General features: G+C 41.4%; 1 protein-coding gene across 13 annotated transcripts in view; it reads right to left on the bottom strand.

Moving 5' to 3' along the window:
* The window catches only part of BBX (BBX high mobility group box domain containing), a 120677-nt gene extending 101931 nt beyond the window's left edge, over positions 1-18746 (bottom strand). For 5 of the 13 annotated variants that reach the window (XM_077927207.1, XM_077927202.1, XM_077927205.1 and 2 more), the window contains exons 1-3: positions 18585-18746; positions 16839-16952; positions 14838-14910 (exon numbers count right to left, since the gene is read on the bottom strand). Coding sequence is in view for 2 of the 13 variants with exons in the window: in XM_028726699.2 (XP_028582532.2) it covers positions 16839-16847 (9 nt within the window). In the remaining 11 variants the exon portion in view is untranslated. Of the gene's footprint in view, positions 1-14837; positions 14911-15935; positions 15955-16838; positions 16953-17295; positions 17471-18584 lie in introns of those variants that run through there. The other 8 variants (XM_077927203.1, XM_028726703.2, XM_077927201.1 and 5 more) reach the window with 7 other exon arrangements.
* Positions 18747-21537: the final 2791 nt, after the last annotated feature.

The following is a 21537-nucleotide window of genomic DNA, read 5'->3' as shown; positions in this document are numbered from 1 at the left end:
TGTTATATGCTGGTGACAGTTTGCCCCCACAATGAATCTACTTGTTACATTTTGCACTAACTGGAACTTCTGGATCAAGCCCACGCAGAGTTCCACATAGAGTGGAGCAAAGTTTGTGCAGTAATCTAACTGCAGTAATCCAACCCAGGTTACCAATGCATGGACAACTGTGGCTTATTACTTTCTCTGAAAACAGAGTCTCACAAAAACTCCCAAATCCTGTATGTAAAACACATGTGGAAAAAATAATGTTTAATAGTACAAAGGTGCCCTATGGTTTGGGTTTCAGGATCAAGCCAGACCATGGACAAGTTGCTACTTGGCATTAATCTCAAATCCATAAATTTGGCTTGGCTACATCAAAAGAGAACAATCAGTTTGTGAGCTACCTTCTATTCACAAACTACGGGATACAGTCCTCAACCAGTTCTCACTGGTGTACTTTTGGCATTAATTACTGTAAGAGTTTATTACCACTGCCATTGAGTATCACCAGTGACATACCAGCAGTAGTAATAAAGACAAGCTGGGTAAAGTACTATGTGAAATACATATGAAATACTGTCTGGCAGAAAAGTAATAAAACTGAAATAAAAAGCATGGCTTTGATGGAAATACAGAATTTGATTTCATAATCTTCTATTTATGCTTGTGGACAGCTGACCAGCCATTGTCTGATCTAGCAAATCTCTTCTTAGCTTCTTATAGCTGATATAGCTTGATATATATGCTTTGAGAAACATCTCCTGAAAAGAACAAGGACTGCAAGTGCACCTGAGCTTTTAATAGCTGCATGGTTTAGTAAGTGATTTTCTTTTAATTCTGCCAGAAATCTTGAAGAAATGGAAGCAACTCCAAGATGCAGTCCTTTTTCCAATTTTTGCACAGGACAATGAATAATATGTCACCATATAGATATTTTTTCCTGTTTCTACCTTTGATGATTTCTACTTACAAACATTACATTCCTTTTTCATCACATACATTTCCCATGAAACCTGGAAATCTAATATCAACATTTAATTTGCTCACTAATTGGTACACCTGCCTCAAATCAGTAATGGATTGTGCTGCAATCTGTAGTCTTTAAAAGAAAACAGACAACAACCTACTACTACTGCTATTCATAAAATCTCAGGGTGGTTCAGCTACATTTTATTTCCTAAGATTCTAGCCACCATGGATCAGTTCCATCAGCAAAGTGATTTATAGGATAGAGTACCATATACTCATCCCAAAACCAGCATAAAATAAACAAGGTTCATCACAGTGATTGCGGAGGGGGGGGGGCTTTTACAGTGCTTTATATTTTATGGATTTTTTTTCCATTTCATACATTCTTTTCGTAACCATGTATGGATGCCAAATGCATATAAATATTAGGTGGGTTTAGTAGTTTCAATTTTTTTAGCTTTGTTTACTAAATATAAGTAAAATAAATAAATAATCGTAACCTGCACCAGAAAATTTTCCAATTCAAACTTTTCCATTATTTGTTTGTTTAGCAAAACTGACATACCACTTGATTTTAAGAAAACATCCAAGTGGATAACAAAATTATAAAACAAAACAAAGTTACTTATTAAAAATGGTTAAAAACAGGTGTTTTAAAACATTCAAAACATTATTAAAACCAACAGTAGCTCAAAAGAGATAGAACATACATAACTGCTTCACTTGTGGATACACTTGCCTAAATGTTTTAAGCAGGCAACGAAAAAAGCAAGCAACATCATGGGCTGTTCTATGTTTACTTCCTGCTACTGAATGCAGTTGCTGAACAAATGCACTTTCAAGGTGCACATGCAGCAAAATAATATAAGTCTGTTACATTTATTATATTTATTAGCATTATTAGTTTCATAATTTAGCCTGCCTTTCTAACACAGAGGGCCTAGAAGGCAGTCAACAATAATTGTTGAAACAGGACTTATCCTTTTAGAGATATTTATAGGGGGGTGTTGTCATTTGGATTGGGGAAAATTGGGGGGGGGGGGGGCTGGAGGGCAGAGAAGAGAAAGTGGAAGTCTTGTTGTGCAGGTTGATTCCCACCATACAAGCAGACAAACATCATTAGATGCTGCCCAATTTGAATACAAAACAAAACTCAAAATCAACAAAATCAGAAGCAGCATAAATGTAACAAAAAACTCACTGCACCCCAAAGTTATGCAAAAAACAAACACAAATATCCAACAGCTCAGAGGGCGGGTTACAACAATGTAAAATTCAGAATAAAAAATAGTTAAACAAATTACAGTCTGAGGAATAGCGTGCGCCCTGAAGATGCACAACTCAGGTGTCAAAGGCCCGGGTAAACATTGAGAGTTCACTAAAAGGTGTACAGTGAAGATGTCAGATGCATGTCTGTGGGAAGGTAATTTGTCAACTTATAGGCATTTTGAACATGCAAATTTGAAACATCTGAGTCTAAATCTTTACTTTTTTTAACTGTCCCCACCTCCATGCTGTTCATGTGGAAAGTAAATAATGACAGTTCTGAAATTGTAAAAATATATGCTAAAACTGCATACTTCTCTGATACACCAGTGCTAATAAAAAAATAAAAGTTACTGAAAAATTATTGATAGCTATCCACCATGTACCATGTGTGTTCTCCTCACTGCATATCCACAAAACAATCCATCTCTCTAAGTATGTTACTCCAGAGTCTTCAAAATGTTTACCACAAACTCTGAAGTCTTTCAGATCAATTAGCCAGTGCAAAAAGTTTTAGATTGTTTGTTCTCCCACAAAACATTGTTCTGCTCCTGATTTACCCTGTCCACCTATATTTATATATATTATCCATTTAATGAAGGAAGTTACTTGGATCTGCTGATCGTGCTCTACACTACAATGCAAATGTCTTGCTCCCAAAGCAATAAACATTCAGAAATGCATTAGGGAATCTTTCTACTAATCCTTGATTTTTTCCTAAAAATGTCAGCGCCAACGGTCAAACCAGTAAAAGTAAGAGATTTGGGGGGTGGGCTGCAAGACATTGGGGGTGGGCTTAATTCGGAAGCAAGGACTAAGAGCAGGCTGGAGTAAAAAGTTCATGTACTGGGTGGTAGTCAGGTAAGCTGCATTCAGTCAGTGTAGACCCACTGAAATTAATGGACCTAACTTAAGTCATGTTCATTCATTTCAATGCTTTCATTCTGAGTAAAACTTAGTTTAATACCACCCATGATATATGCAGATACCTACATCTTACGAAGCAACACGTAATTGGGAAAATTTCATTCTATCCATCTTAAAGATTCGTACCTTATCTTTCAGTCAAGTTGTCTTCAATGTGCATGTGCCACACATTATAATAATGCAAGAATAAAATATAAAGGGTAGGATCCAGAAAGGTGTGAGTAGAGGCAATTAAGTTGTAGCACTTTTCCATAAGTGCTAGTGGAAGCTTTTTACAACCAAGTATCTACAGTTGTGTCACACTCTGAGAAGCCAATGCATGATCCAGCCTGTAGTGTAGAAGTGTATTGCACTTAGACATGTGATGCAATTAAAAGAACTAACAACTCACAGTAGATAATAATAACGACTCACATAATAAACTGCATAATTTTATTCCATTAAAAGTTTGAGTAAAAATGCTCAGTTTTTACTTAGTGCCTAAAAGAAACTAAAGCAATCACTGAGCCAACATGTTTGGGCAAGGCGCTCTCTAGTTGGGATGCCATTTTAGTACTGGTCATCATCTTGTCTGCAGTCAGGCTAGCTCCCTGAATGCACACCGAGAGAGATGTGGAAAGCACAGCTTAAAAGGCTGTGTTTTCTTGGGTCAGCAGCATGGCTTGGGATATTACACAGGGCAACCAAAATGGCAAAAGCCAATATATTTTGAAAGATAATGATACTTTGCCAACTTTTCTCTTTATTATAAACTTTGCATTTGCTGGAATATTTCTAGCCTAAGAGTCAGATGTATCTTTCAAAGCAGTATCTAGGAAACATATGGTCTGCAGACTTTAAACCAGCCCCTCAAGCATAAAGGAGAATCTTGCTGGAATCTTAAGAATGTCAGATTTTGTTTTGAGGTGTGCTCCCCCCCCAAAAAAAAATGTCATTAGGCCTCATGGTTTTGCAGGTAAGCATAACTGAAAGGCTGAGAATTGGGAGGCAAATTATATGCACTACAAATCTATCAGTTTTTCAGATCTCATGCTTTATACGCTTCATAATTCTGAGGACGTAACATCACGATACAAAAAGTTTAAGCATAGTGATTCTAGATTGGTTGTCCAATGGAAAACGTAAAATGCCTCAAATGCTTATGAGGATGAAATCCAACAAAGAGAACACATTCAAAACTGCATGGCTCAGGAGTCACTTTGAAAGTATACAATGCCCATGAACTCTGTATGTTGGCATCTGGATACGTATCTGTGACCGCTATCAGATTTTTGTGGCATATGTACAAGAAAAACTGCAGATCAATAGTAAGATGCTGGTTCTAATATATCTCCAAACTGTTTTCTTTACAGTCTTAAAATGAATTTTGGAATATAAGAGGTTCTGAAACTCAATTTATCTTAAAGAGCAGGTCCTGACAACTCACAGCCAGTAACACTGATTCAAGAAAAACCCAAATACATACACAAATACACAGGGCAAACCTGCTTCTCAGAAAACTGCACACCAGGAAGTAACAGAGTATGTAAGAATGGGTTATTATGCTAACGGTATTTATTCCAATTTATTTTTTACACATTTACACAATTATATCTAACATTTAAAGTAACTCATATTTCTGTAGAACTATAGGATATATAATTTTATGCTAAGAACATGCACCAGAGCTGTAGCCTGAAGATTAAAAATTTAGTAAAAGTATATCTTTTTTAAGCAGCTAAGGTAAAGGGCCTCTTCATACATTGCATTTTAAAGTCTAAACTTCAATGCACAATTTGCAGAGCAGGAATTTACAGTGAGATACTACTAAATACTTGAAACTATATGTACCGTAAGGGAATATTTATCAGTGTGAGCAGGATCAGCTGCAATAGCCACTGAGCAGAACCTTGTGGGGAAAGAGCTTGATGCTCTTTACCATAATACAGTTCTTCAATATAGAGTTCCCAGATACTGTTGTACTACCACTCCCTAGTCAGCTAGTCAGCTTAGACAATGGTCAGGGATGATGGGAGTTGTAGGCTGCCCTAAAGCAATGTTTATGTCTGCATCACCAGCATAGACAAAATGTCACAAAATAACTACAGTCGTACCTTGTTTTTTGAACAGAATAAGTTCTGGTCATCCATTTGACTTCCGAAACGTTCGGAAACCAAGGCACGGCTTCCAATTGGCTGTAGTAGTGTCCTGCAGCTAATCAGAAGCCGCACTGGACATTCGACTTTTGAGGCAAAGTTTGCAAACCGGAACACCTACTTCCAGGTTTGCGACGTTCGAGTTCCAAGTTGCTTGTGAACTAAGCTGTTCGAAAACCAAGATACGACTGTATTACATTTCTCCCCCCTCCCCCGAGATTTGTTGATTTCTGTAATTAGACTACTGTAACTGCCTCAAAAAAGTTTCCAAAACCAATAATTAGTCAAGAATGCAACAGATAGCCTTTTGCCATTGGGAGCATCAAAGTGCCACTTTACAAAAGCTGCACTGGTTTCCATTCTATTTCCAAGCAAAATTTAAATTTCTAAGCAGCCTTTAAAACCCTAAATGGCTTGCAACCAATATACTTCAACGACCACCTTCACCCACAGAATCCTGCCCACTCATTATGAACTGTTGGACAGGCTCCACCCTGACCCCTAGTGGTAGCTAAGGCCTGACTGGGTGGAATGCAAAAGTACATGAAGTTGCACCTAAATTATGAAATTCTGTTTGACCACCTTGTTTGGCCTGTCACAGTCTGCAGTCGACTTTTTCTGGTGAGCACTGTCCTGCCAGGTTGATGGAATGCTACTCACTTTTCCTCCTTTTTTCCTGTATCACTTTATCTCTTTTTAATAAAATGTTTAAAAAGTTTATGGATCCTTGTTTTTAAATCATTTTTATCTACTTGCTATCCCTCTTTCAGTTTTATTGTTTTTAAAAAACACATAATAACTGCAAGTCTGCATTAGTTTGCAAACTAGCACATAGTTTGGTCCTAAGAACTCACATCACATGATCACTGTGACAATGAATAAAGATTGGGAAGAATGTTAAATGCTGAAATAGCTACATGTACAGGCCTGAAAGAGCCACTTGCTTGGTAACCCGTGGACAGTAATAGTTACCTGCAGGTGACCAGGCAATAAAGCTTTATAAAAAGAATGCTCACATTTAGGTGCACAATTAGGACCCGCAAACCAGTTAAACTTGAAGAGCATTCGCTGGGGTCATTCTATTTCCCAGTCAACCTGTCCAGGGCTGAACAGTCCTTTCTCCTTTCAAGTTAACTGTGAATGCAAATTTTTACTACACGTTCATTAAAATTTGCTTGAGACTGATGTCGATGCATGCAGGGGGCAGGGAGATAAAGTTGCTTTGTGGCAAATATTTGGGGCCCATTAGTTAGCCACCTCTAAAGTAGAGTGGTTATAATTAAACCTGCCTGTTTCCTTTGAGTTTTATGAAAACAAATCAACTCTGATCCAAGAACTAGGCAATTAATTTGGCATACTATTGTGTATATACCCTTACGTATATACCCCTGGAAGTTATATAAGATTATCTCTCAGACACAGACTAGAGCCAGGACCTGCTTATCTTAGTTTTTCCCAAGGTTTCTGCTTCATGAGTTTTCAGGTCATACAAATACATCAGATGCACTATGCCCACTACACCAGTAAAATATCAGAAACTCTAGATGGGACACTGTAAGTGTATTCACTTGTGCAAATATTTAGAACTGAAGTATAAAAGCCATTATAGAGGTCACTGTAAACTCCCTAGAAGACCTGTAATGTTGTTTTGCACTGGGGTTTTTTAATCTGTAAAAGAAAATAACACTTCAGTGTTTCTATCTGTTAATAGCTTACTGTAGGAATGAATCCAGTTGGAGTCCATCCACTGATGGACTCTGATCCAGCTGGATTTTCCATTGGCAAAATAAGAAACAAGGCAATATTTCTCTCTGTACCATCCCACAATACCTCCTACTGTGTTGCAAAGGGTACCCCAACCATCTAGAACAGATTTTGGAGGGCTGGGGAGAGGTGGAAGGGATTGCTGAAGGTCACCTCAAATCCCTGTCCTGTTGACAGATATCTGTATTGGTTCTAAGAGCCTTCTGTCAGTCAATAGAGGGATACCAATTGTATGCAACAGTCATTAAAGAAAAATACACCATAGATTTGAATCCAGACATAGTAGTAGTTGAAATAGGCCTACCGGGTGGTATTCAAGTAAGTTTTACTCAAAGTAGACTGACTGAGATTACAGGACGTAATTTCACTAGTAAAACTTAGTTGAATACCATATATTGAACACAATTATCTTGATTTCAATGGGTCTACTCCAAATGACTGTGTCTGGGTCAAGCCCATTTCATACAAGAAAATATATCTACAAGGCTAAATGGCTAAATAAATTAACTAGAAAGATTCTCAAATATACAATGAATTGTTTAAATCAAGCCAAGTCACACATTTAAGTAGCAATAGTTCCTTACTAGTGATGAAAATCTGGGAGCAATTAGATCACAAAATTGACAGCAATGATACAACCCAATAAAGTAAGCAAACGGAAAATGACCAAATGAATATCAAAAGTTCTGTACATTAAAAGGAAACTGGATATCACTAATATAGGTTTAGGAAATAAACTGCAATAATATAGCATTTTTTTCTATGTATTGAATGATATGTAAAACAGGAATTATGAGTTTATTTTTGTTAGTTGATTATAAAGGGTAGAGAATTATATACAAAGATGTTGTATTCTATATGTTTATATAATAAAAATCAGACGGGAAATGAGCAAAAGTTAAAATTACACATAAATTTGTTTCACCTCAGCCACTATATGTGCACAAATAACAAACACAAGAAAATAAATATAAATAATTCTTATATGGTTTGCACATATATAAATCATTACAAAATGATTTATACAAATCTCTGATGAAACACTTTGCATTGTAGGTATCAAATGTTCAGTTACAAGGCCCAATGAACTATACAGCAGAAGAGCACAATTCTCTATTTTACTTTGGCAATGCAATACGTAATACAAGGAGATAAAAGCCTGTTTTCAAATGTATTTTTTAAAGCTGCTTTCAGACATCTGGAAAATTATCCTAAATTAGTCTAAATATGGATTTCCTCCGGGTCAACTCCGTGATGTCTAAAAGCAATTGTCCTTTGATTCATCTCAGGGCATTTACTTTCTAACCCTAGGGGTCATTCTGAAACAGAACGAAGCTTCTCAAGTAACTGCTCTGTACTTGCAAACTCCTGTAATAACCTAGATATGGAATCTTCATATTTTTTTACACTCAGGAGCTTCTACTGACTTACAATGAAGTTGCTCAATAAATTGAGCACAAAAGGCCTACAGCAGGACGATGACAAATTAAGTCAGTTATTAGCAAAGTTCACCTTTGAAGCTTTCAGAACTACCATATTGACAGCAGGAAGAGGGTTTGGACACAAGTCTTACATGACCTAAAATCTCACCATTCTCTTCTCTGTTACATCTTAAACTATAATTTGCTTAAATAGTTATGCATCAAAGATGCCTGAGGGTCCATTTATTGATATGAGTGTTATACACACCTACACCAATATCTGCAGATATTATTTATGCATTTATGCCCATGGGACATAATCTAGAAAAGTAAGATATACCAGAATCCCATAGAGTTCTATAAGATTTCCTTCAAAGGAAATGTAAATAGGAAACCAACTTTATTTACTTAACTGTACTAAATATCACTGATTTCAGTGAGACAAGCCTCATTTGCTCTGGTTTCCACCCGTGAAGAGCCATAAGTGTCATAAAAATATGCCTTTCGGAAATACACATTCGGTAAAGCACAAATCTGAAGTACAGATTTGGAGGTGCAGGACCATGAAACTACTGCACTTCCTTTTAAAATGTAACAATATTGACAGGTTTAAGGTAAACAACATGTTTGATTAAAGTTGTTGTTGATTTATACCTCCCTTTATGAAAAGAACACATTTTATGGAGCACAATAATAATCAACAGAATAATAATAATATTAATAGTAGTAACAACAACAACAGCCGCCACCCACAACTTTAACAGGCCGTAATTATTTTGTGGCCAAAGGCCTGGGTAAAGAGGAATGAATGTTTTAGCCTGATGCCTAATGATATGTAATGATGGCACCAGGAGAACGTCTCTGGGGAGAGCATTCTACAGATGGGGAGCCACCACTGAAAAGACCCACTCTCGTGATGCCACCCTCCGAACCTCTTCGGGAGAAGCAACATGGAGAAGTGCATTGGATGACAAGTGCAGGGTCCAGGGCAGTTCCTATGGGAAGAGGCAGTTCTTAAGGTACTGAGGTTCTGAGACGTGTAAGGCTTTATATGTCAACACAAGCACTATGAATTGGGCCCAGAAACTAATTGACAGCCCATGTAGTCAGGGGGCAGGAATGGAATATATGCTCAAACCAACTTGCCCCTGTGAGCAACCTGGCTGCTGAATTCTGCACCAGCTGAAGTTTCAGAACCGACTTCAGAAGCAGCCCCACATATAATGCATTGCAGTAATCCAGAAATGGAGAATCTTCTGAGGCTTTGCATGGCTATTGTATCTGGGAGTAATAGTGGACAGGCTGAATATGTGCCTATGGAGCCCAGAAACAGGAAACACAGTTTTTCTAGCAGTGGGGCTACTGTTCTCTTTCAGGATGCCTGCTTACAGGCGTTCAAAGGGTAGAATGATGACAAAGTACAAAGGATAAGTGCAAGTCAGCTATACAACACTCATCTATAAGCAAGAAGCTCAAAAGTGTCTGGATGACAGTTATCAGAGACCACTGCATTATACAAATAAGTATCATAATATACATATATTATAAAAAGCTATTAATAATGCTCAATCTAATTGAGGAGTTCATAAAGTTCCAAAATGATAAATTATAGCTCTCTGAAGAACAGATGGGATAGAATGGAATGCAGGAAAGCAAAATGGCAGAACTGCAAAATAGTTTGAAGAACTCTGGGTATGCAAGAGTAATAATACATGCCAAGCCTCAGGACATTTTACCCAATGATGCCTAAAGCATGAACATGACATGTTACTTTAAAACAATCAGCAATATTCCAAATTTTGTTGAAGAAACATACCAGATTTGAGTTTATACACTAGTTGAATTAAATACCAGTTTGCTAAGTGCTGGAACAATACCAGAGTGTATAAAATGAATAAGTTAACTAAAATCTAAAATAACTAAAATAAGTTATCTCAAATCTAGGAGATATTACCAATACAACATACAGCTTATTACCAAAGTTTACTGCAACGATAAGGGAAATATAGTTTGAATTCTACTATTTTGTTCACCTTTCTTCCTCTGTCCCTGGGAAAACTGTTGTAATTGGGAAAGATCTATTTACGTTAGTCTGTTATGCTACTGGTGTGTTCTATCACTGCCCCTTATGTACATTCTTCCTGTGTGTAGTTTTTGGGGTTTAAATATCTCTACTCATGCTGATGTGTTATGTTTGCAGCATTCCACCAGATCAAGGAAGGATCCTGGTCCTGTCCACAGAGATATAATTTCACTTGGTGCCATTAACGTCAATGTTTCATTTGTACCATCTTATCTTCTCCATCCGTATCATAGTTATGCACTGCCTAGCAATGCTCAAAAGGAAAATATTGCACTAGTATACATACATGGCTTCACCAGTGGAACACGTTTTTTATATAGTACTGTGCTGGTATAAAGGCCCTGCAATCTTCCCTATCCACTTTCAGTCTTGCAGAACAGGCTGCCTTTTAAATATGTGAAGCAGCTGGAAAACAGTAAGGTTATTGCTCTCCTCTGTCCATATCCAGTAAAACAAAAAACTATACGTTATTTTCTACTGATTCCATTTATTCCATTGACTGCCTGTGATCCCTGCAGCTCTTTCATATGCGCAACAGACACAGGATTATTATCAGATTTAGGAGTTTAGAGGCAAAGCAAGCTCTGCACAGGCCAGTGAGAACACAAAGCAACAGGCTCCTGGGCTCAGTATGAGAGAAGAGTGGTGTTGACTCAAGCAACAAGTTGCTCAGAATAAAGAGCCAGAGTCTGAGATGTAACTCCATTGGACTCTTGTGTTGCCCAAAGGCTGCTTCAGCTTCTTCTGGCCTACAAGCACTAGTGGTACCAAAGCACAAGCTAGCAGACCCCTCCTCTGACCAGCTGCCATAGTAGTAGTAGCATATAGAGTCCCGGGTTTGAATTCCTGGCACTTCACATAACAAATGCGTATTTGCCAAAATGCTGGCCCACAAGAGGACAAGGAAAGCCCAACCTTCTTTTTAAAAGTATAAAGCTTCACAAACTGTTTTACATTATCTTATGTTTGACTCCTTGCTTTATGAGTTGTTGAAATGAACTCATTAACCTGCTAGTTTATCCAGTTTCGTTAAGTCTGACTACTGAGTGTAACCCTGACTCTTAAGAGGTGTGAAAGAGCTCTCCTGTTAAGACTGTCAAAGGAATTCATTACTGAGGGGGCAGAATGGCTTTGTGTACAAAGCCCAATCTTTTAAAGATTTTTAGCAGATATGCTAATAGACTTGAACCGTAATGGATTTTAATACTTGAGTGACATGTATTCCACCACCCTGATATCCGATGGGCACAAGATCAGGGACACTTTCCCCAATGAAATTAATAATGCAGTCTACGCTTTATAGCGGGAAGGTAAACGTCGTTTCCGTGTGCTGCGCTGGTGCTGGCTCGCCAGAGCAGCTTTGTCACGCTGGCCACGTGACCCGGAAGTGTCTGCGAACAGCGCTGGCTCCCGGCCTCTTAAGTGAGATGAGCGCACAACCCTAGAGTCGGAAACGACTGGCCCGTACGGGCAGGGGTACCTTTACCTTTTTATGCATACTTAACTGGTAAAATCAACCAAATAAACATATATAAAATCAACCTGCACATTTCTTAACTATGTTCTCATGTCCCTTTGATTTCAGTGGAGCTTAAGCATGCCTAACGCTCTTTGGATTGAACCCAGTGGCTTCAAGCCTACACAGATTCATGTCCATTCATCCAACTGGAACAGCATGTAAAAGTTGTCAGGATCAGAGCCAACACTTGGGATTTATCTGTAGATTTTGCTATTAAAGTGTACTTAAAACCGAATGTATTAGACCAATATATTTAGAAAGAAACTATATTCAAACACAAAAAAGCTCAACAGAGTATATACAAAGTTGAAGAAAATTCAGTTTTTAGACACTTCTATTACATTTCCAAGTAAATTACTTCAGTGCTTTCTTTCAAGGATATTCAATTATTCTTTTCTTTTTATATGGACTTTTTAACATGTTGTAGCTTTAATCATCATTTTTAGGTTCCGGTGACACTTTTAACATTACTCAGAGCTGCTCTCCAACAACAGAAAGAAACTTTAAACTGTCTCTTTATAAAGTTTTATGACAGCCACACATAATTTAGGATACATAATAATCAGAAGTATACGTATCCCTTTAGCATGGCAATCAAGAGTTAGACAGTACACATATAATCATTTTCAGTGCTAAGCCAGTCCTCTCTGAAAACTTCACTAACATAACAGTGAGGAAAAGAGGGAAAACGCAGACACACACACAAAAAAACAGCCTTCCCCATTATAAAACCCCACAAACTTCAAGCAAAGAATCTAATTATATACTGCAGGATTATTTAAACATCCAGTTTGAGTTTTATATATTGATTAAATCTAATCTACTGTTGGTAATAACAACAGTTAGCATGTACATAGCACTTTGTGTTCAAAGTATTTCATATACATTATCTTGCTGCAACCCTTACAACCAACCCTGTAAGGCAGGTCATCTCCCTATTTCCAAAGGAAGACAATAGCTACCCTAGGAGTAGTGAGAGGAAAGATCCCTGATGCGTAACTTAGTCCCTTTGCCACTAAGCTACACCAGAGTACAGTCATACCTTGGTTTTCGAACAGCTTAGTTCTCGAACATTTTGGCTCCCGAACGTCGCAAACCCGGAAGTGACTGTTCCAGTTTGCGAACTATTTTTGGAAGTCGAACGTCCAACGGGGCTCCTGCAGCTTCCGATTGACTTCCAAGGTATGACTGTATATGGTATTATTACCATTAGTGGTGAGGTGTACAGATTAAACCCTTGCTCCTTCACATAAACACTTCAGTCCCCATAGGTTTTAATAAGCAAGGGTAGTAGTCAACGATAGTCCTACTCAGAGTAAATCTACTGCAGTAAATGGACGTGCCTAACCTAACTTTAGACGGGTTTACTCTGAGTAGGACTACCCCAAGTTTCTATGAACTTTTCCTACTTTTGACCCAACTGAACTATAACATACGAAGTAGTTTTCCAAGAAGAGTAACGTGTTTTTTTAAGTCAGCATTTTAGGACGCAAGATACAACTTACATTCCTGTGAATTCAGTGAGTTAATAACTGAGGTTTGAAGAAAACTATCTTTGCTAGGAAATGTGAAGCCTTGGGCAATGGAAGTGGGAGTACAGCTTTCCTTTCTCCTAACTTCTAACAAGGCATGCAATCTCGTACTCTATGATTGGAATGTCAACACAGAGAGGCTGCAGTAGTTCCAGTGTGAGGCGGTCGCCCATTCCATGCTCTCGTTAGGGATTCTCAATGATCAAGGTTATCTGGAGTAATTCTTGAGCCTGTAAACTTGAAATAGACCCCACCGTTTCTACCTCTGAATACCTATTTCTGGAATACAGCTACTAATCACCAATTCTTATGAACACTGAATATAAAACATAAACCACTACACTCCCCCCCACCACCATTAATTACATGTTTCTGTTGTAAGTCATAGGATAGTTCTGCTTTGTTTTGCACTATTAGTGCATAAATACAGCATAGTATAATCATTAGGTTCAAACAGAATAGCCTTTGGACAGTCACTCATTATTCTAAAGTTATATTTTGCTGGCTATAATCTTCTTTTGAACACAATAGATCTACATAGTTCAAAATTCCCCTAAAACATCTACAGCTGTAAAAAATTATTGTGCAAATAGTGACAATTTAATAGCTATTTAATTGACCTAAATTAATGACTGCAGAAAAATAAATAGAAGGAAAGAGGAATTTCCAAAGAAAAGTGATACAACACTGAGGCTGCTATCCTATACCTGGGATTAATACTTTCCTGGGATTAATCCTCCCTAAATTTTAATGGAGTAGACAGGTATAAATTTGTGCTGAGAATGTCTTAAATGTTAAAGTCATATGGATGTCGTTCCCAACTCCTTGAAGATGCTTCCAGAATATTGAGTTTAGATTTAACTCTTAGGTTTGGACAGTGTTTGTAAACCCTGTTGCATCTCTCAAAAAAACTACATCTTCTGTTATAAAATATTACTTGCATTTTTTTTTTTAGGTTCCCCTCCCCATTAAAACTATTCAGCTTAGTGAAACGAATAGTGGGAGCCCAACGTGGGCATTTTTACATGCTAAATTCCTGATTAACAAACCCCACATACCAACGCAGCCCCCCATTCCCCTGCATGCTGTCACATTTCCTGATTGTGTCTAAAGAAAACATGTTCTCTAAGAAATCTAAAAACTGAACAAGCATCTTACATCTGAATGTAAGAGACAGGTAGCCAGTATCTCACCAACATCAATCTTTTTCTGTGTGTGTACAGTTTACATACTTACCGAGGAAGGCCAATGGAAATTACAGGCAGAGGAAAATGAAGCTGTCTCCAAGCCTTTGTCATGTGATAGTGACCTATAAAGTATCAAATAGAGGCATATCATCAGCACATCATGATTTTCCAATATTGCAGCTGGCCCAAAACTGCAGTAAGGCTAGAGGGATCCCAAAATTGCAACTTACTTTTGTCCCCCTTTGTACCCACCCAACAGTAAGTTCTTATTAAAATATGAAGCAATTTTGTGTCTCTAGAAGGAAAACACACAAACACACAAAAGTGTCAAGTTTAAACTGCAAACAAAACCAGCAGAGTGTTTATAAAGTGCACTGGGAGTGAACAAGTGAAAGAAATTGTATGGGGGATTCATCACTAGGGTAGGTTTTTCCCACCCACCCCCCACCCCCCATTAAACAGCACACCCAAGATGGCAAATGCAGAGAAAGTTGAACTCAAATTGCAAATGGGAATCAAACAGGAAGGAAGCCCCTCGATGTGCACATGTAATCGGTTAGTCAGTTTCGTGGATGAATTTAAGCAACATCATCATCGTTCTCCAAAACAAAATCTGAGACCCAGACTGCAGGTCTACAGGAGACGTTGCAACATAGTTTCAGGTAGTCCCTATTTCCCGATCCCTCTTGATAAGATCCCCCTCCCACCTCCTTTCGCCATCGCAATCCAAAGAGAGAGAGAGAAATATTATATAGACCTGACTTCCTCCAGCACACGGGGAAAGAGAGCATTCGCCTGCAAGCCACCCCCACCCGGCCAGCCACCTACCCCACCATGCAAAGTGTAGGCAGGGCCACTGGGGTCTGGAGGTGAAAGCGAAGGTTGTTAAACATGGAGTGTCGCGAGGAAGATAAAGCAAGCCCAGAGCTTTCCCTTCTTCTTTCTGGTCAGCATCAAGTTTGCATCTTAGTTACAAAATGTCGATCTTAAAGGCTGACAAGACACAGGGAGGGAGAAAGAGAGAGAGTCCATCTTGCGGGGTGGGGGGTGGGGAGTGTTGCTGGAAGGAGCGAGGAGCAATAATATAACGTAAGAAAGAAAGAAAGAAAATCTCAAACCTCCCCGAGGGGAAAAGTCTGCACAACACCTTGTAGGAGAGCCTGGAGCAGAAGAAGGCAGCCGGAGAAGCGGGCGCCGGGGGAAGTGGGGGGCTGCTGCCGGATCTCCCCCCACTCCTCCTCCTCCACACCCTTTGCCTCCCCAGCGAGATTCGGTGAATCAGACTGGCAGCAAACACCTCCCTGCTGCTGCTGCTGCTGCTGCCGCCGCCGCCACTGCTCCCCTCCTCCTCCCCGCGGGCCCGAGCTATGATCCCGCGGCTGCTGCCACCGGGAAAGAGGAGGAGGTGCTGCTGCTGCTGCTGCTGGAGCCACATGGAAGCCCAGAATCCTTGTGGTTGCTCCATCTCCAGCGTGTTAGGGGCAAAGAAGAAGGGGGGGACCAGCACCAAGAGACTGCCCCCCTCGGCCTCACCCGTGCACGGAGCCGGGGATCTGAACGTGTCATGAGCAGGACAGGCAATGGTTTCAGAGCCCCAGGCCAAGTGACCATCCTCCGCGGCAGCCTGCTCCCCCACCACCACGCTCGCCTCTCTCTCTTGACAAACTTTCCGACAAGATCCACCCGCGAGAAGTCGCTAATTTCCCCCCCTCGCACTTTCGGGGTGCCGGGGACGGCGGCGGCGGCGGGAAGGGGGGGGGAGAGGAGAAACGGAAATAACCCCAGAAGACCAAACGCAGCTCGCAACAAGAGTGGCCGCGAACCGGGTATTTGCTTTAACTCTCTCCCAGATCCCCCCACAACCCGCCAGGGCGCTTTCTTTCCGCCCCCCTCCCCACCACCACGACAGAAAAGGAAAGCGCTGGATTGGGGGGGGGGGGTTGAAGAGAGAGAATAGCTTGCCTATGGCTCTCCGCTCGCTCTCCCCCCCCCCCCCCCGCTCTCTGTCGTACATGTTGTCTCAGCTTCTTTTTGCATCGTTTCATTTTACCTTCCTCATTCAGCGGCAGCGGATTGTTCACAGAGATATTCCGAACGCAAACCTCCTCCTGCTTTCCAGATCCCAGGATTAACGAGACGTTTCTGTTTTGCTCACCCCACCTCCCTGGCAAAAAAAATAAAAAATGCGCGTTGGTTTTGGTTTGGTTTCCCCCCCCCGTTTCTCAAAAACCTCCTATGCCGGATCCAGCCATGCAAGTTTTCATACATTCGCAAATAAAACACCAGAGAGGAAGGAGAGCGAGCGAGGGGAGGGCTGGTGAAGGAAGAAGGAGCGTCTGATTTCTGTAATTTACCAGCGACCCGATCTCGCAGCACAGCAAATAACAGTTCGACACCCATCTGCCGGCTGGTGGCTCCGTAACCCCCCCGGAAGACACGCGTCCCCCTCCCTGTGCAAACGACCTGCAAGTTTTCTGTCATCGCGACCACCCGGTGTCACAACTTACCTTCAGAAACAGGACTTTAAACTGCCAAGGCCTTCCTCTCCCCCCGCTTCCCCTCGCAGCCTCGCTCTCTCTCCACCTTAAACTTATTGACACAACATAATCCCACATTCATGCAAAATCCTGACACAGCCTCTCTCCTCCTCCGTCCGTCCCTCCCCCCCATCTCTTTTATTCTTCCTTGCTCCCGGCTTGCACTATCACTTTTTTATTTTTTTATATATTTATATATTTATATCCACCCCCCCCTTTAAAAAAAACCACACTAACAAAACTCCCCTCTAATAATTGCACATTTTGATGTTGTTGTTTGTGTGGAAGGAAGCAGGAGGAGGGAAGGAGGGAGGGAAAGTGCCTTGCAAGACATGATCCTCTCTCTCTCTCTCGCTACCGGAAAACGAACGATTCCCAACTCTCGAAGCCCGAGCAACTGAGCCCCGTTTGTCGGAGGGGCTGCGGGGGGTGGGTGTGCTTCCCACCGCACCCCCCTTACCCTGCCCTCGCCCACAGTGACACAAAACACGAGCCGCCGCCGCGCAACACAAATAAATCAACGCACCGACGACATCGTCGCCCCCTCCCCCTCTTACAATGAACTTTCGTTTCTCGCTGCCCCTGTCAAAGAGACACAAACACGCGGGGGAAGGGATGCGTGGGGGTGGGGGTGGGTTGTTTCGAATCCCTCCTGTGGGAGTCCCGGTTATTATATTTCCCGGCCCACCGTTGCTGCTGCTGCTGCTCTTGCCTCCGTGCGGTGGTGAGGTTTCCAACGCAGCCTGGCACTGGCTGGCCTACCCTTGGGTTGGTGCTGCTCTTTTCCCTCGCTCGCTCTCCCTTTCCTGCTAAATGCATTGCATAGCATTGCAACTCACCTCTTTCCTCCGCCTCTCTTCGTATCCTCTCTCTCTCCCCCCCCCCCACCTTCTCCCAGCGCCCCACAACCACCCCTCCTGCCCTATATAATCTAGAGAGCTCTAGAGCTGCGGCTTCCCCCTCGCGCAAGGGCTGCGAAGAAGCCCACCCCTGACCTTCTCTCTCTCGCCTCGACCCTCCCCATCCAAAGTTTGAGGCAGGAAAAGTGAATGGGGATGGTGGGCAGCGGGGACGCCGAGAGGTCTGCGCCTGCCTTCTCAGGGAGTCCACCCTGCTGCCGGCTGAGGAGGAGTCCTTGGGGGCTGCTGCCCCCATGGTTTTAAGTGAGTAATAATAGAAAGGGAAGTGTTGGGAAAGGGGAGCCCTTTCCTCCTGGCTCGGGGTGGAGAGAGGGAGGGGAGGCTGCTGGCTGCACTTACCTCCGACTGTGTGCCCGTGTGTGTGTGTGTGAATGAGTGTCTGTTGAGTGTTGGCGGCCGTGGCCAGTCAGTGTTTCTTTATGTGAAAGTGAGGAGAGAGCGAGCGAGAGGAGCAGCTCTCAAGCAGAGCCCACACTGTACACTGTTTCCCCCACATATACAGTACATTGCAAAGCCGGGGAGAAGACCGAAAACATTCGTTTTTTATATAAGGCAGCCTGCCATTGGCTCGCGGGGCTGAGGGGCAGGTTGGCCAGCCATACAGCTCGCCTGTTACACCCGAAGAGAAACGCACGCAGCCACACACACACTCCCCCTCTCTCTCCCTCACATGCACACACTGGCGAGCGCGTGCACAAACTCACACGCCCGCAGAAAAAATATTATCGCGTATTTGTTAAAAACAAAAACAAAAAAACCGGCGTTTCGGGACCTGTAGGCAGCTTTTTCCTTTCTTGGTCAGGTGGAGGGAGGGCAGGTAGAAGGGAAGAGCAAAGTAGCGAGGGGAGGGGGAAGCAGCCGCGCCGGTGCATAAAAAAGAAGAAAAAACATGCCCGAAACTGGTGTCCATTAACTGACATGGGAGGTTTCCTGTGGTCATAAACTCCCAACTCCGCTGGGCGCCGAAGTGGGGCGCTTGCTCGCCCGGTGTGTAGAGCCCCGCGGAAAAGCAGGGCTTTGTGTGACGATTTGCCACGGGGAGCTGGCAGACAGTTGCCACGGGGCAGGATTTCAGTGGCTGGTGGTGATCTGGCTGTTTAGCTGGGCTGATCCCACGGAGAGGCCAAGAATACCTCACAGAGAAGAAGTTCGCAGCGCCCGGGAAAAAAATGCCTTTCAGGGGCGCTGCCCAACTGAGAGATCAATACTTATAGCTACACAAAAGTCTGCCCAGTGACGAGGGGGGGGGGGGATACTGATTTCACTGGCTGATCATCTCCCAAAATCTCTCTTAGTCAACAACAACAACAGTGCAGCAGCACGATTCTAGGGAGGGCTGGTGATCCACAACAGGGACCTAAAACAGTATTGACTTCATATTGAGATGCTCTCTTTAAATTATTACTTGAGCGGATGGATGGCTTTAATAAAACAGCAAAGGGGTCTTGTGGCACCTTAAAGACTCAACCTCCTTATGGCTTAAGCTTTTGTGGACTAGAGTATAGCTCATCTTGCGGTAGCTGCTTCCATGTATCATGCTGAATACCTATGTCACAAAAGCTTATACCATAGTCAATCTTTAAAGTGCTACAAGACTATTATTTTTTGCTGCAACAGACTAACGAGGCTACCCCTCTGGAAATTGTAAGAAAACATTACAGCCGCTCAATGGTGACAGTATGGCCTGTGGCTACATGTCTGTTCCCTGACAAGTTTTAAAGTTCTGTTAAACTGTCTTGTCTGCAGGATGGCATGGATGTATGCTTGAACAACATGTTTGTTTTATGCATTACATGTGTATACCTTGGCATCACAAGTGCAGTTAACATTATGGATGCACTTATGTATGCCTCAAACAAGGATTAATCTATCACTTCTTCTTTAAAATAAAATTAATGCCAATATCATATGGTGTGGTTCACTCGTTTGATGGAGAAAGTCCTATGGCATCCATTTTTCTGCATTTTATGCTTAAGTGTTCAGTATGATATGTAGAAACAACTACTGGTCAGGTTTCTGTAAAGCTTTCACAGTCTTGTACATTACATGGTAACATAATAAACAAACAAACAACAATTTATAACTGAAGCAGCTTCTCAATCAGTTTTCTAAATCATATTTTCAGGCCCTATCCAATGACTACTCTTACGTTTTAAAGATTGTATGACCTCTGCATAGTCATATCCCCTTATCTGATGCTATTCACACATAGAAAAGTAGATACCAACAGAAGTCCTAGGAACAGAAAGACTCCAGATCAGCTCCAAAGTTCACAGGTTTTCTTTGCAAATACATGCCTGTTTATCGGTTCTTCCATTTTAGTTTCCCATATGTACAAAAGTACATATTAACCCAGAGAGAGAGAGAGGTGAGATGTAGTCTCTTTTCCTATTAAAAGTTCTTGTTTCTGTAATCAAAAGATATTAGAAGTCACAGAAAGCACGAAAGACCCCACAATCCTCTTTTCTAACTGTAAATCTGTGATGGGAGTATATATTTCTGTGCTTCTGAGAGCACAGAAGCTGTTTCCATTTAAGAATATGAAGAACTTAGTTCTGTCCTCCTAGACAGTGAAAATGCAATATGACTTTTCACTTTAAAACTGTTAGATTTCCCCACCACCACTTTTTTATATCTATAGAACAATGAGGACCAGAGAGAGGTAGAGGAAAAAATAGATTATAAGTAAGACTAGGTCACATTACAGCTGATAAGCAACCATTTTGACAAAGATATATAACACAACTGTTTTGATTTAAAAGCACTTTGGGAGCAAGGAGTGCTTTTTGGCTAGTTAGGTAGCGATGGGGTGGTTGTATGCTTATTAGTGGCAATTAACAAATAATAAATAACTGAAAACTGATACACATGTAGCAAGTAAAGTACTCCAGGACATAGAGTGATGAAAAGTTTACAGTGCAATCCTATACATGTCTACTCAGAAGTAAGCCCTATTTAGTTCAATGAGGCTTTCAGGTAACTGGGAATAGGCTAGAGCCGAGAATGTCCAATATCACTTATCTGAGAGTAAGCCTCACTGGAACACAGTGAAATTTACTTAAGTAAACAGGCATAAAATTCTTTGCATGTTAAATTTATTTGTGTTAGGAGCAGGCCAGAAAGAAAATGGCCAGCCTAGATCCACATATTTGACTCCCGCTTATGCAGAACCTTGATCATGGTAAACTCTTATGTGTGTAGGCAGCTTCCAAGAAGTGCACACCTTTGCTTCTCTAGACCAGTGGCGTAGCATGGGTTGTCAGCACCCGGGGCAAGGCAAGTAATTTGCGCC

Source organism: Podarcis muralis, chromosome 4 (genome assembly GCF_964188315.1).
Source record: "Podarcis muralis chromosome 4, rPodMur119.hap1.1, whole genome shotgun sequence".
Taxonomy (NCBI): domain Eukaryota; kingdom Metazoa; phylum Chordata; class Lepidosauria; order Squamata; family Lacertidae; genus Podarcis; species Podarcis muralis.
The sequence above is the reverse complement of the archived record's forward strand: the minus strand, read 5'-3'. Positions and strand labels throughout refer to the sequence as shown.